This window comes from Chanodichthys erythropterus, chromosome 8 (assembly GCF_024489055.1).
Source record: "Chanodichthys erythropterus isolate Z2021 chromosome 8, ASM2448905v1, whole genome shotgun sequence".
Classification (NCBI taxonomy): Eukaryota; Metazoa; Chordata; class Actinopteri; order Cypriniformes; family Xenocyprididae; genus Chanodichthys; species Chanodichthys erythropterus.
In genome coordinates, this window is record NC_090228.1 from 12,344,589 (window position 1) to 12,360,198 (window position 15,610).

The following is a 15,610-nucleotide window of genomic DNA, read 5'->3' on the forward strand; positions in this document are numbered from 1 at the left end:
AATATGAAAGAAAATGTGACTCTCTGCAGCTTTCTTTTTCAGAGCAAGATAAAAAGGGAGTGATTCTTATTCAGAAAGCATCTCTGCAGCAGGATATTTGATGGAGAAGATAATTCTGTGTCTTTGTGCTTCAGTCGATTACTCTCATTAAAAGAACAGAATAACAATGAAAACAATGCTCTTATCAAATAATTTCTCTTTTATACCAGGAGTACACTATCCCCTGAACTAATGGATTGCTTTGTATTTACAAAACTGGCAGGGAGTCGCCATATGTGGTCGTATGTGCCAACATCAAGCTGGTGTAGATAAAAAAAAAAAGAAGAAGAAGCTTACTGACAAAGACAGAGAGTTTAATAATGCAGTTTCTTTAGTGGAAGGATAGGAGGTTTCAAAAGGGATGGAGAACAGACTTTTCTTTGCCTATCATGTTTGTTTGTGCAATATTTATCCTCTTTGTGCCTTTGTCATAACATTATATTTCCCTTCAGAGGAAGAAAGAAAACATGAGGGAGGAATCATGAGGGATTACGGACGACTGAGCACACAAAACAACCATAAAGCGCATAATCTGACTCTCTCACATATACACATATACCACAACATCAAAAAAAAAAAAAAAAAAACTTCAACATAAATACATATGGTGGTGTCCAAAAGTCAGAGCCCTCAATAAAAAATGTGGGTTTTAAAATCTAACTTGTTGTGAAAATAAGAAAAAGTTTTAGGATTTTTACAAATGTAAAAAAAGAAGAAACTCTATGACATAAAATGTATTAATAATTAAATATTTATGATTTTTCTAAAAATAAATAAATAAATAAGATGTGTTCTTGGTGTTTTTCTTCTCTAATTTTTTTTTCTCTGTAAAGAAGTTTTTTTCCTGTACTTTCTTTTGGTACGAACGGACGAACGAACAAATGCATACAAAAAAAAAGATAAAAAACGAACAAGCAAATAAATAAATAAATGTGGTTTGTTTTTTCCGTACAACATTTTTCCTCTGATTTTTTCTTGTCTCTCTGTAAACGTTTTTTTGTTTTTGTTTTTGTCTGTACTTTTTGTTAATGTAATTCACAAACAAAAACAATAAATAAATAACACTTTACAATAAGGTTCCATATGTTAACATTAATTACATAGCTAACATGAACTAACAATGAAAAATACTTCTAAAGTATTTATTAATATTTAATGTTGATTTCAACATTTACTAACACATTATAAAATCAAAAGTTGTATCTGTAAATATTATTGAATTGACCCAAGCTAATATGAACTAACAATGAACAGTTGTCTTTCCATTAACTAAATTAATGAATAAATACTGTAACAAATGTATTGCTCATTGTTACTTAATATCAGTTCTATCATGACAACTCTCGGAAGATTGTTTGCAGGTTAATGGATATGACAATGTTAACGTATTTGGTCTTTGCGGAATATATCTGCTACGCTGCTGTAGATTATTGCTGTTGTTGTTGATTATTGCTGCTGCTGCAGAGTAAGTACAGGAACTTGCTACTGCCAATACATACACCAATACATTGCTGAGAGTAAGACATACTGCTGCTGCACAAATAGCATCAATAACCATAGCAGATCTATACAGGTGGAGCTGGGGAAGGTGGGGGGTTTTAGAGAAACTCTGAAGCACTCATTGGCTGCAGATATGACATGGACCAATCAGCTTGTGCCAGTAGTTAATGCTGTAATTATCATCAGCTTGCGTTAAGACCCATCAGCCTGCGCCATCTAGAGTTTCATGAGAGAACTATATTTATATTTAATGCATTAACTGCCGTTAACTAATGGGACCTTATTGTAAAGTGTTATTAACTAACAACCAAATAAATAAATAAAGCTAAAAAATGAGAAGAACTAGGTTTTGCCGTGTTTATTAAGCCATTTTCCTATGTAGGTATTTTCAGTTTTTACAAACCTTGTGGGGACATTTGGTTTAATGTAGGCAAAATCTGACCCACGTAACATAGCTGTGAGTTTGTCTGTGTGTCAGCCAGTTCTCCCTCCAAGAACGGTGAGTCAGGCGTTCAGCACACACAGTGTCTCGCAAACCACACCTCACTCTATCTTCTCTCTATCTCTCCACCAGCTGTCTCCTTTAGTCCCCATGCCTCCTCATTTCCTCTCTCCTCACTCCTCTTTTTCTCTTTCCCTTCATCATCCCTCTGTCACTCACACATAGGAGCGTGTGGGTGTTGGACCGGTTTGTAAAAAACCATCGGCAGATGCCCTGCTGGGTAACATTGAGCAAAAGGTTCTGAGGTCTCTGCTTCTCTATCTCACTCACTCACTCACACACACACACAGATCCCCAGAGCCATAAAAAAGCTTCATGTCTGTCTCTCTTCTGCTGTTCCAGAGTTCAGTGGCTCGCTTGAAATCGTACCTGCCAAAAGAAGCCTGCACTGCAAAAGAAGTCATCAGTATTTTTGGCTTGTTACCCAATTGGCTAGGAAAATAATTTAGGCCATATTGTCTGAAAAAACAAATTATATAGGTATTTTTTTAATGAAAGAAAAGACAAAATACAGATTTTTTTTTTTTTTTTTTGCATTGTGCTTCCTTTCTGAATTCTGCACCAAGAACTTGTCCTTACCATGACATGACAACTTCTCAGCATCAAGTAATTTTTCTGTCAACACTAAAAGCAAAATACTGCATGAAGCCACAAAATCACAGCCCTTCTGAACATATTTAATGCTTAATATACAGCTGTGAGGTTTGGACGGGGCTAGTCAGTGCAGTGTGACAAAATACAAACAAAGCAACTACAAGACGTCTTGTCGTGCATCACGTGTTGTGGTTGATTAGGACACAAACTGAAATTACACGGAAGAGATGTGATCTATATTTTCACGCTTTCATGTCTCATTTGGTTAAAACACAATGTCGAGGGAAACAAGTTACATCTATCTTCACAGTTAGTATATTTAAAATTCAATTAAACAAAGCTGACCACTGAATCTTGCTGATTGACAATACAAGGAAGAACAAACAAAACATAAACAACAAAAAAATAATATTTATAATTTATAGCCTATTAAAAATTCATTTAAAATCATTATAATGGAATTTCACTAGCATTGGTATCAACTACTGAAAATATATTAATATTTAACTTAATATAATTCAAATTTTCATAATCATCATTGTTAAAATGTTATGTAGTTATGTATTTACACTAACATTTAACTCACGTTAAATTATATAACAATATATTTATACATTTCAATATATTAACATTAACTAAAATATTTATATCCATTATTATATAATTATATTAAGTATTTATATTTGTCTTTTTAATATTAATTTATATTATATTTAAATATATTATTAATATCTAACTTTTTTTGTTAAAATTGTTGTCGAGAATAAGTAACATTTAGACTAATGAAAATATTATTTTTTATAATAATGTAGTATTTTAATTATAATGAAATACAATTTTATTTGTTATTTTCTGCATTATAATACTATATAGTAATATTATGCAATCAGAAAAATATAGTGAATAACTATAGCAACTAGTGCAAGCATCGCTTTAGATTTTCATCATTATTCATCAAATTCATAGCAAACATGCATATCTACAGTGTCATGAAATATTGCACAGTCCACAGAGAGACATCTTTGTTTATGTTCACATTCATGGAAATCATCTCACCCGCCTGGAAAATATCAAAAATAAATCACCTCTCCTCCATGCTTTCTGCAGCTCCTACAGCTCAATATTTCTACCAACTCAGTCCATCACTGTAATATGAAAACTCTTGAGGGGCAACATCACAGTATGTGAATATGATGTACACTTTTCTCCACTCTGCTCTGGCTCCCGTTGAAAGGTTACGGGAAATGCCCTTCCATTGACCTAATTGCGTCTTACCTGTCTCGCATCTCTTTCCAGTGAAGCCTTGCTGGCAGACGCAGGTATCTGGATTGACGCAAGAACCTCCGTTGAGACACTGGCCCTCGCAGAGCGCTGCACACCAAACACAAGACACAGGGGTCAACACACATTTCAGAAGGGCTACAACATACCAATAAAAAATTCTGTTCAAAGTCTGTGCAAACCAGAAGCTGAGCTAATGCATGTGTACAGTGTAGAGATGCAAAAAGTACTGATTTCCACTCTTGGGGAGAGTTACTTTTAAAGGTGCCCTAGAATTAAAAATTGAATTTATCTTGGCATAGTTAAATAAAAAGAGTTCAGTACATGGAAATGACATACACTGAGTCTCAAACACCATTGTTTCCTCCTTTTATAAATCTCATTTGTTTAAAAGACCTCAGAAGAACAGGCGAATCTCCACATAACACCGACTGTTACGTAACAGTCGGGATCATTAATATGTATGTCCCAAATATTTGCATATGCCAGCCCATATTTAAGCATTAGACAAGGGCAAAACGTATGGATGTGTACAGCTGAATCATCAGACTAGGTAAGCAAGCAAGAACTACAGCGAAAAATGGCAGATGGAGCAATAATAACTGACATGATCCATGATATTTTTAGTGATATTTGTAAACTGTCTTTCTAAATGTTTCATTAGCATGTTGCTAATGTACTGTTAAATGTTGTTAAAGTTACCATCGTTTATTACTGTATTCACAGAGACAAGTCGTTATTTTCATTTTTTAAACACTTGCAGTCTGTATAATTCATAAACACAACTTCATTCTTTATAAATCTCTCCAACAGTGTGTAATATTAGCTTTAGCCACGGAGCACTATCAAACTCATTCAGAATCAAATGTAAACATCCAAATAAATACCACACTTACACGATTAGACATATTGCATGACGAACACTTTGTAAAGATCCATTTTGAGGGTTATATTAGCTGTGTGAACTTTGTTTATGCTGTTTAAGGCAAGCGCGAGCTCCGGGGGCGGGGAGCGTGAACATTTAAAGGGGCCGCAGCCTAAATCGGCGCATATTTAATGATACCCAAAATAGGCAGTTAAAAAATTTAATAAAAAAAAAAAATCTATGGGGTATTTTGAGCTGAAACTTCACAGACACATTCAGGGGACACCTTAGACTTATATTACATCTTTTGAAAAGACGTTCTACGGCACCTTTAAAAGTAACGCGTTACAATCAGGGCTTGACTAACTCAAAAATATGTTTTTAATGATTGAGAAATACTTTAATTTCAAACTTAACATTATATTATCATGAGCTTATAAATGTATTCATGATCATATTTTTATAAACAATTAAATTTGTTACTGAAAATCATAAATTTTTCCTGTAATACAGAGACTGGAGTTCAGATGTTTGCGCTTACCTCTGCAGACGGTCCCATTACCGACGTACCCTGGTTTACAGGAACAACTGTGTCCACCAACCATATTGAAGCAAAGAGCGTTTTCGTCACAAGTATTCAGTCCACGCACACACTCATCATGCTCTGAAAACACAAGGGGAGTGTGCGTCAGTGTGTTTTTGCACACTTTCCTCTAACTTTTTGCACGTTCTGCATCTTCCTTGCTGCCTTTTCTCTCGGAGGGAATACAATTCCATCTCACTCAAAGATGAAAAACAGGCAGAAGGAGAGAGAAAGAGACAGAAAGAAAGAATAAAACACTAAAAGGGGAAGGAGTCAGATGTGTATGAGCACAGTGCTTAGGGAATAACTGACACTTTTGTGCAAAAATAATATGCCACAGTCTTTGCTGAAGGTTGTCTGCACATTTGAGATGCTGTCAAAGAGTTTATGCACTTGGACACATGCTCTCGCATGACGTATTGAAGAACGCGGAAGCGCAGAAGATAGAGCAAAACAAAATACCGGTCATGAGTTAGAAGTCTAAAATGAGAATTTTTAAAGAGAAATGTTGGAGGATTTCGATATAAGAGAAGAGGTGCTTGACAAATAATTGCCCAGCCCTATTTGTTTGAACAGCGAGTCTACGGCCGTCTACCGGAAGCTACTTTTTATAGTTTATAAAGTTTTAAATATGGATATTTTTCATCCAAAAACCCATCTCTCTGCTTCAGAAGGCCTTTATGAACCCCCCTCGAGCCGTATGGATTACTTTTATGATGGATGGATGCACTTTTTAGGGCTTCAAAAATCTCACACCCCCTTCTCTACCATTATAAAGCTTGGAAGAGCCAGGATATATTTTAATATAATTCCGATTGTGTTCGTCGGAAAGAAGAGACACCTATATACACCTAGGACAGCTTGAAAGTGAGTAAATCATGGCATAATTTTCATTTTTAGGTCAACTATACCTTTAAAGCATGATGGATTGTGATTGGCTGTCGATGTTTTTATTGTTCATCAGCTGGAAAAAGGCTCAGATTTAGTTTGCACTGTTCCATCCTTCCATCCTCATTACATTTTAAAGGGTTTACTACAATATGTGCTGAAAATGGCAATCAAATGGTTGAAGTCTGACTGCAATGAACAATGAGCTACTCTGACATGACTGTGATTTATAATAAAGACAGGGAAGCAGTCCATTTATGGTTTAATAGAATAGGGGTCAACAGTATAGTAGTAATTTAAAAAAAAAAATCTTTCTTGAATCTTGAATTGAACTTGATCATGAAACATTCAACAATCATCTCACAATGTTACAGTCTTACAATGACCGCCAGATGACCCATACTAAAAGAAAGTCTTCACTCAGCCTGCCTGAAATGCCAATGAAAGGTCCTCTGCTTCAGCTCTGTTATTAATATTTCTGTTTGGGGCGAAATGTTCCCAAAGCAGCCAAAAGTTAAGGAGAACCAGAGAGACTCTCAGAGAGAATTGTGAAGTTACTGTATAAAAACAGTGGAGAAACTTCAGTGAACCTTATAAAAATAACACTGCATTTTTTTAAAGGTGCCCTTGATTCAAAAATTGAATTTATCTTGGCATAGTTAAATAAAAAGAGTTCAGTACATGGAAATGACATACAGTGAGTCTCAAACACCATTGTTTCCTCCTTCTTATATAAATCTCATTTGTTTAAAAGACCTCCGAGGAACAAGCGAATCTCAACGTAACACCGACTGTTACGGAACGCCCCCAATATTTGCATATGCCAGCCCATGTTCCCAACATTATGAAAGGGATTACATGCCTGGATGTGTACAGCTGAATCATCAGACTAGTTAAGCAAGCAAGGACAACAGCGAAAAATGGCAGATGGAGCAATAATAACTGACATGATTCATGATATCATGATATTTTTAGTGATATTTGTAAATTGTCTTTCTAAATGTTTTGTTAGCATGTTGCTAATGTACTGTTAAATGTGGTTAAAGTTACCATCGTTTCTTACTGTATTCACGTAGACGAGAACCGTCGCTTTTTTCATTTTTAAACACTTGCAGTCTGTATAATTCATAAACACAACTTTATAAACATTCATAAACATTCTTTATAAATCTCTCCAACAGTGTGTAATGTTAGCTTTAGCCACAGAGCATAGCCTCAAACTCATACAGAATCAAATGTAAACATTCAAATAAACACTGTACTTACACGATTAGACATGCTGCATGATGAACACTTTGTAAAGATCCATTTTGAGGGTTATATTAGCTGTGTGAACTTTGTTTATGCACTGTTCAAGGCAAGCGCGAGCTCGGAGGCGGGGAGCATGAGAATTTAAAGGGGCCACAGCCTGAATCGGCGCATATTTAATGATGCCCCAAAATAGGCAGTTAAAAAAATGAATTAAAAAAAAATCTATGGGGTATTTTGAGCTGAAACTTCACAGACACATTCAGGGGACACCTTAGACGTATATTACATCTTTTAAAAAAAAGTTCTAGGGCACCTTTAAATCTATTTTTCATACTTTACATTATAGTTGTAATGCCTAAATTCAACTGTAGCTTTTAAAATGATCGATTTAGCACTTTTTTACCCTCATTGTAAGACTCATTGAAAAAAAGTATGATATTTAAGCCAATAAACAATTTGGTCCAATTTCAGCTCCATTGGCTTCCCTGACGCCAGCTCTGTTTACCTCAATCAGTAATATTAAACAGTCATGCCAAGCAGCGTTTGACTGAGATGAATCCCTCACAGTGGACATGTTTGTGTGGTCTGATTTCTCATCTGCGTTGACTCATCTGCCCATGAAAGCTAAAATGACACCAATTATCGTTCTAATTACTCATTAACAAAGCTCTTCACTCCTTCTCTCACACATTTACTTTCTACCTTCCAGATGGGCAGATCTGTCAGCTACCATCTATATATCTATATCTATATCTATATATATACACTACCGTTCATAAGTTTGGGATCGGTAAGATTTTTAATGGCTTTAAAAGAAGTTTCTTCTGCTCACCAAGGCTGCATTTATTTAATTAAAAATACAGTAAAATCAGTAACATTGTGAAATATTATTACAATTTAAAATAACTGTTTTCTATTTGAATATATTTCACAAAGTAATTTATTCCTGTGATGCAAAGCTGAATTTTCAGCATCATTACTCCAGTCTTCAGTGTCACATGATCCTTAAGAAATCATTTTAATATGCTGATTTGGTGCTCAAGAAACATTTATTGTGTACAGATGTACAAAATATTTGTGTACAATATTTTTTTCCAGGATTCTTTGATGAATAGAAAGTTGAAAAGAACAGCATTTATTTGAAATCTAATCTTTTGTTACATTTTAAATGTCTTTACTGTCACTTTTGATCGATTTTATGCATCCTTGCTGAAAAAAAATATGAATTTCTTTAAATTCTTCTCAAAAAAATTAAAATTAAAATTTTTACAGACCCCAAACTTTTTATCGGTAGTAATAATGTTACAAAAGCTTTGTATTTCAGATAATTGCTGTTCTTTTGAACTTTCTATTCATCAAGGAATCCTGAAAAAAAGTATACAACTGTTTTTAACATTGATAATAATAATAAATGTTTCTTGAGCAGCAAATCAACATATTAAAATGATTTCTGAAGGATCATGTGACACTGAAGACTGGAGAAATGATGCTGAAAATGTAGCTTTTCCAACACAGAAATAAATTACATTTTATATTATATTCCAATAGAAGATGATAGATAGATAGATAGATAGATAGATAGATAGATAGATAGATAGATAGATAGATAGATAGATGATAGATAGATAGATAGATAGATAGATAGATAGATAGATAGATAGATAGATAGATAGATAGATAGATAGATAGATAGATAGATAGATAGATAGATAGATAGATAGATAGATAGGTCTTAGCGTTTCCTTCTTTTCTGTTTAATCTCCCAAAATCCCAGTGTTTACACCTGTCTGGTGTCTTTTTCTTCACCACGTGTCACTTTTCATCTCCTCAAATTCCCTCCAGTGAAGTGAAACTGCCTAATCATCTTTAGTCATAAATCTTTCAACACAGATCTTAAATCACACTCATTAAAATGTCATTAAATCATCTCATTAAAATATACTTTGTCTGATGAATGATGCTGATTGGCTGGGTGTTTTTATGCTGCGGTTCCTTGTCTATGAACATCTCAGGATGCATTTCCAGCTGAATTGAGCATCGTTCACCAAAATAATGCAGATCACATATTCAGTCTGAATGCTCTGCTTCTTTTCACACCGAACAGAGAGACAAAAATCATATTCATTCTATGCCTCTTATCAAGCATGCAAAAAAAAAAAAAAAAATCACTTTTGGAAGAGATGATTCTTTGTGTTTGTACAATGAAAGCGATAGTACATCCAAAAATTAAAATCATTTACTCATCCTCACATCTTTGGAAACTTGTATGACTTGTTTATTCTGTGGAAAACAAAAGGAGATGTTTAGCAGAACATCCAAGTTGCTCTTTTCTACAATGTAAAAGAATGCCTTTCAGGCCTTTCAGTATAATTTCTCACACAAACATTTCATATGGCTTTAAAAGACTTTGAATATAGTGAATGAATCAAAAGGACCACCTTTATGATGCTTTTATGATGATTTTTGGAGCTTGAAAGCCTGGTCACCATCCACTTTCATTGTATGTGACAGAACAGTGTGAACATTCTTCAAAACATCTCCTTTTGTGTTCCACAAAGCAAAGTCACACAGATTTGGAATGACATGAGGGCGAGTAAATGACAATCATTTTAATTTCAGGGTGAACAATCCCTTGAAAAATAGAAACTAAACGAAGGTGAAACCTCTCTGATCTTTGAAGAAACATACATGGACATCTCTTTCCAGAACAGCACATAAATGAGCTTTTAAGCTTAACATCTGCTGACTGCTCAAGAGGAACTAATGAAGACAGAAAGAAAGGAGAAAGAGGAACTCCATAACAGGCTTATTCTTTTTTTAAACAATAAACGCTAACTAATGACTGGTACTGTTCATGTAACTGAAAAAAAAACCTCTTATCACGTCTACAAGTTTGTTCATTGCCAAGTAAAAGATGTAATTAGTAAATATCACTGAGCTGATCATGAAGGCAAGACAGAGCTTTAATGAACAGATATGGAAACAGTGGAGCACAATTAAAATAATTACAGTAATTCCAATAACTTCTGATGTTTTAAATTAAAATAAGATCGTCTGATTAAAAGTGTTCTCGTTTTATATCAGGTATCGTCTATTACAGCATCCAAATTAAATGAATTTCAGTTTCAACTGTCGTGACTGCAGCCTGCAGATTATCTCATAATAATCCCACAGGCAAAATATGCAATATATTTCTCTGTGTGACTGCACACATGAATAATTGAAAATAATAATGTTTTGCCATCAGAACCCCAGCCTCACAGAGACTCTAAGTAATTACAGAAGCAGATACACAGCTTTGAACCAATCAAGAACAGACGCAAGGCTTTCAACCAATCATCAATGGGCAAGAGATCCAGAGGGAAGAAGGAAAGATTAAACATAGAGTTCAACTGATAACTGCTGCAAGTAATGATTTTATTAGATTGATATAAAAGCAGCAGGGTGTGCATTTAAATTAAAAGACATCTCACCTGTAAGTTTTGAGAAGACAAACTCAAAATCTGATTCTGAATCAATACTCAAATAGAGTTTTAGCCTTTGAAAGGTCATTGTAAACACCATTTAATTTGTGCTCTAAAGGCAAATTTAACATTATCGAATAATTGACTCGACACCTCCACATGGTTGGGGCTCTATGCTGTTCAAATGATGTACAGCAAGTTTTCTCATCAACCGCAGATTATGCAAATTTGCTCAAAGAAAGCAATAAAAAGCAAGCAATGTTGACACTTTTTCCACAGTCCACTTTCATACATTAATCCAGCCCTACAAAACAACAACATGCAGCATTAAAATGAACAGAGGTCAGAGAACTTGATTGCTTGGTTGGTGTAATGCATACTACTTATAAATTATACCAATAAATAATAACAATGCAGCTGGCCTTGACTACTCATGGATTTCTGAGATGATCAGCAGAAAAAAAATCTAGAATAGTTTACAAAATAAAAGCTGAATTGTTGTGCACCTTACATTCCAGGTGCGGTGTTCAATGCTTTTTTTTTCCGTATTTATTGAGATAGAAACCTTCCTGGTCTTGTTGTAATTAATTCAGTTTTAAAGTAGGTCACAGAAGGACTAAGGCTCATTTATCGTGTAGCTGTTCCCTTGCGCCGTGTTTCGCTTCCTTATCCTGTGCTCCTGAAGAGATTTAATTGCTTTTTAAGTTAAAGATCAGGTGCAGGTACCATCTGTACTTTCCATCAGTGAAAACTTTCGCATATGCTGCCTTTCTTGAACTTTTTTTGTTTCATTCTTGTTCTTCCTCTATTGCACGCAATATTAAAATAATGTTAAACAATGCTTGATATGATGCATAAAACAAACCTCATTAATACAATAAAAAACAATTAATAACTAAATAAATAATATTATTTATATACAAACAATACAATTTTGTTGGGTCTGTATGTTGCCTGGAGATAATTTATTTAACATTTTATTTATTTAAATATTAGTCCTTTTTTTTTTTTTTTTTTTACTTATATTAAAATATAAAAAATAGCAAAAAACAATGCTTTTAAAATTACACTAAACATTTACATAACAGAACATATTTTAACCCTAAAAGATTAGATAGATAGATAGATGCATAGATAGATGCATAGATAGATAGATAGATAGATAGATAGATAGATAGATAGATAGATAGATAGATAGATAGATAGATAGATAGATAGATAGATAGATAGATAGATAGATAGATAGATAGATAGATAGATAGATAGATAGATAGATAGATAGATAGATAAATAGATCAACTGATACAGGTTTGAATCCAGCCTTCATTGTGTCCCATTCTCATTATCCACAATAATTCCTAATAAATCCCAGGCAAAAAACACATTATAATGATCTCTGTACTCACCTGTGCAGGAGTAATCATCAATACGGACGTAACCGGTGTGACAGACACACATAAAGGAGCCAGGTGTGTTCATACACATTGTGTTCTCCCTGCAGTAGTGTTTCCCCTCTGCACACTCATCAATATCTGCAACCATAGCAGAACACAAGACACTCTGTACTATGACCTGAACACAATACAGTTTTCAAAACATTTGGGAAGAAGCTCTGCCAAAAACCACCATTCACACCGCAGCTGTGATCAATTAACAGCATTTGTCGAGGGTGCTGGAAGATCCAGTTATTACATCATGAGCGTTCTGTTGTACGGACAACATTACACTGCTGCAGGAAACTGCTAAGACTGTAAAATAGCAGGAACGCCAAGGCCATGTTAGAATGTTTTAAATAATATTTAGAGGAAAGGCACAAAAATGAAATTCTGCAATTATTTAATCAAGCCTTTGTTGCCTCCAACCCCATTTGACTCCCTGTCTTCCATTGAAAAAGATAAGAATGATAAATTCATAAATTAACTATTCCTTTAAATTCACTGCAAATTCAGCATTTAAACTTTTTATGCATCTGCCTGAAGGTTTGGCAGCCTCGATGAAAGAAAGAAGATAAATACATCTATAATAAAAAGTTATGAAATTAATGTACAGTGCTATATGTGTGACTCAATTCAGTTCTTAAACTGCATTAACAAAACACAGAGCACTTCTAGACCTTTCACTTTCTGTCCCTTTCCTCCACCTCCTTCACTTTCTCAGCCTCCAGTTTTTCTGTTACACTTTTCATCGACATGCTCTTGTCCTTCAGTCCACCCACTCTCTCCTCCTCAAGAACACTTTATATAATCTTCCTCAGATTTCTTTTTTTGTTGTTGTTTAAATCTACACAGCACAAAATCATGTTCTTAATCAGCATTTTGTCTCTTTTCCAGTAAAAAAAGATCCTTAAAACAAGATATATTTAATGAAACAGTTGCTTGAGATATAGAATTAAGACTTGTTTTCAGAGAACATATTTTGAGGTAAATTTTCTTACCCCATTAGCAATAAATCAAACAGGTTTTTGTGACTTTTATGTTTAAAATAAAATCCATCCATCCAACTAACCAACCAACCACTCAACCCATCCATCCATCCATCCATCCATCATCCAACCAGCTAACCAGCCAACCAACCAACTAAACCATCCATCCATCCATCCATCCAACCCATCATCCATCCATTCATTCATCCATCCATCCATCCATACAATCAACCCATTCACCCAGCCACCACTCCATCCATCCATCCATCCATCCATCCATCCATCCATCCATCCATCCATCCATCCAACCATCAACCAAACCATCCATCCATCCATCCATCCATTCAACCAAACCATCCATCCAGTCCACCCTTCCATCCATCCATCCATCATCCATCAATCCATCCCACTCCATCCACCTCATCCATCCATCATCCAACCAGCTAACCAACCAGCTAAACCATCCATCCATCCAATCAACCCACCCATCCATCCATCCATTCATTCAACCAAACCATCCTTCCATCCATCCAGTCCACCCATCCATCCATCCATCATCCATCAATCCATCCTACTCCATCCACCCCATCAATCCATCCATCCATCCATCCATCCAACCAGCTAACCAGCCAACCAACCAACTAAACCATCCATCCATCCATCCAATCAACCCATCCATCCATCCATCCAGTCCGCCCATCCATAGATCCATCCATCTAATGCATCCACCCATCCATCCAATCAACCCATCCATCCATGCATCCATCCATCCATCCAGTCCGCCCATCCATCCATCCATCTAATGCATCCATCCATCCATCCATCCATCCATCCATCCATCCATCCAATCAACTCATCCATCCATCAATCCATCCATCCATTCAACCAACCAACTCATCCATCCATCCATCCATCCAACCATCCATCCATCCATCCATCCATCCATCCATCCATCCATCCATCCAACCAACCAACCAACCAACCAACCAACCAACCAACCAACCAACCAACCAACCAACCCATCACCCATCCATCCATCCATCCAATCAACTTATCCATCCAATCAATCAATCAATCAATCAATTAATCAATCAATCAATCAATCAATCAATCAATCAATCAATCAATCAATCAATCAATCAATCAATCAATCAATCAATCAATCAATCAATCAATCAATCAATCAATCAATCAATCAATCAATCAATCAACCAACCAACCAACCAACCAACCAACCAACCAAGAAGTCTCTTAAATCAAGATATATTCTCTGAAAATAAGTCTTATTAACTTATTAACAAAGAGTCATAGCAACCACTTTTTGAGAAATAATAATTATAATAAAGAATTTGTCCACCAGTTGTTTCAGCAATTGACTGATAAAGTCAAGTTTCCTTTTTAAGATGGCATTGCAGGGAAGCTGTAAACAAACTTTAACCGCATCAGAGCAATGTGTTTGGTGTAACAGTAAACAGTGGTGAGAAATTGTCCTTATCTGTCCCAATGTGTTTGCTGTGGAGGATTCACAGGCTAAACTGAGGAGGAAAAAAACTCACTCATAATTTCGGTAATTGAAAATGTAATGCCTTTTTCGGCTGCTTTTGTTCTAAAAGATATGAATCCCAAATTAATAATTTAAAGTTTATTTCAGAGCCGCACTGGCACTGGCATTATTCATATGCCTGAGGCTGCTGCAAACATACAGACTACAACAGTCCACTCAAACATGCTGAATTTCTCCCAAACTAACAGGACAAAGTCTTTGATATAGAGGCCCTTGCCAGTTATTTTCAGCTGATGTGTGTAATTTGGATGCTGAAACACTTTTATATTATTATTATATATTATCCCAGCTTAATGTGAAGAGACAACTAAAACTTTATTGGTTAATTGCCACAAAAAGCATAAACATATAAACAAAGAGACATTGCTGACTTAGTATCACAACAGGGAAAATCAGCACATTCCCAAAAGGTAAAATAAGTCCAACAGTGCTTGATAAAGAGCGCTATTATGACCCAGCAGGTCCTCTCAGATATGTCTCTGATTTTGTCAAGTCATAATGATATCTTGGAGCAACATTACTATAACAACTGTGTTGCGTAAATTTTTCCAGACACTGTCTGTGCATTACTGGTGACCAAAAGTTCTAATGCCACCCTCAAAATTGTCTATTGATTGTCTATGCCGGAGGTGTCCTAGCGATAAAGGTGAGAGTCAC

The 15,610-nt window shown here is 35.2% G+C and overlaps 1 protein-coding gene across 3 annotated transcripts in view; it reads right to left on the reverse strand.

Moving 5' to 3' along the window:
• nell2b (neural EGFL like 2b) overlaps nt 1–15,610 on the reverse strand; it is a 60,722-nt gene that overhangs the window by 17,157 nt on the left and 27,955 nt on the right. For all 3 annotated transcript variants that reach the window (XM_067391006.1, XM_067391007.1, XM_067391005.1), the window contains exons 13-15: nt 12,374–12,499; nt 5,323–5,445; nt 3,911–4,006 (exon numbers count right to left, since the gene is read on the reverse strand). In XM_067391006.1, the coding sequence (XP_067247107.1) occupies nt 3,911–4,006; nt 5,323–5,445; nt 12,374–12,499 (345 nt within the window). The remainder of the gene's footprint in view (nt 1–3,910; nt 4,007–5,322; nt 5,446–12,373; nt 12,500–15,610) is intronic.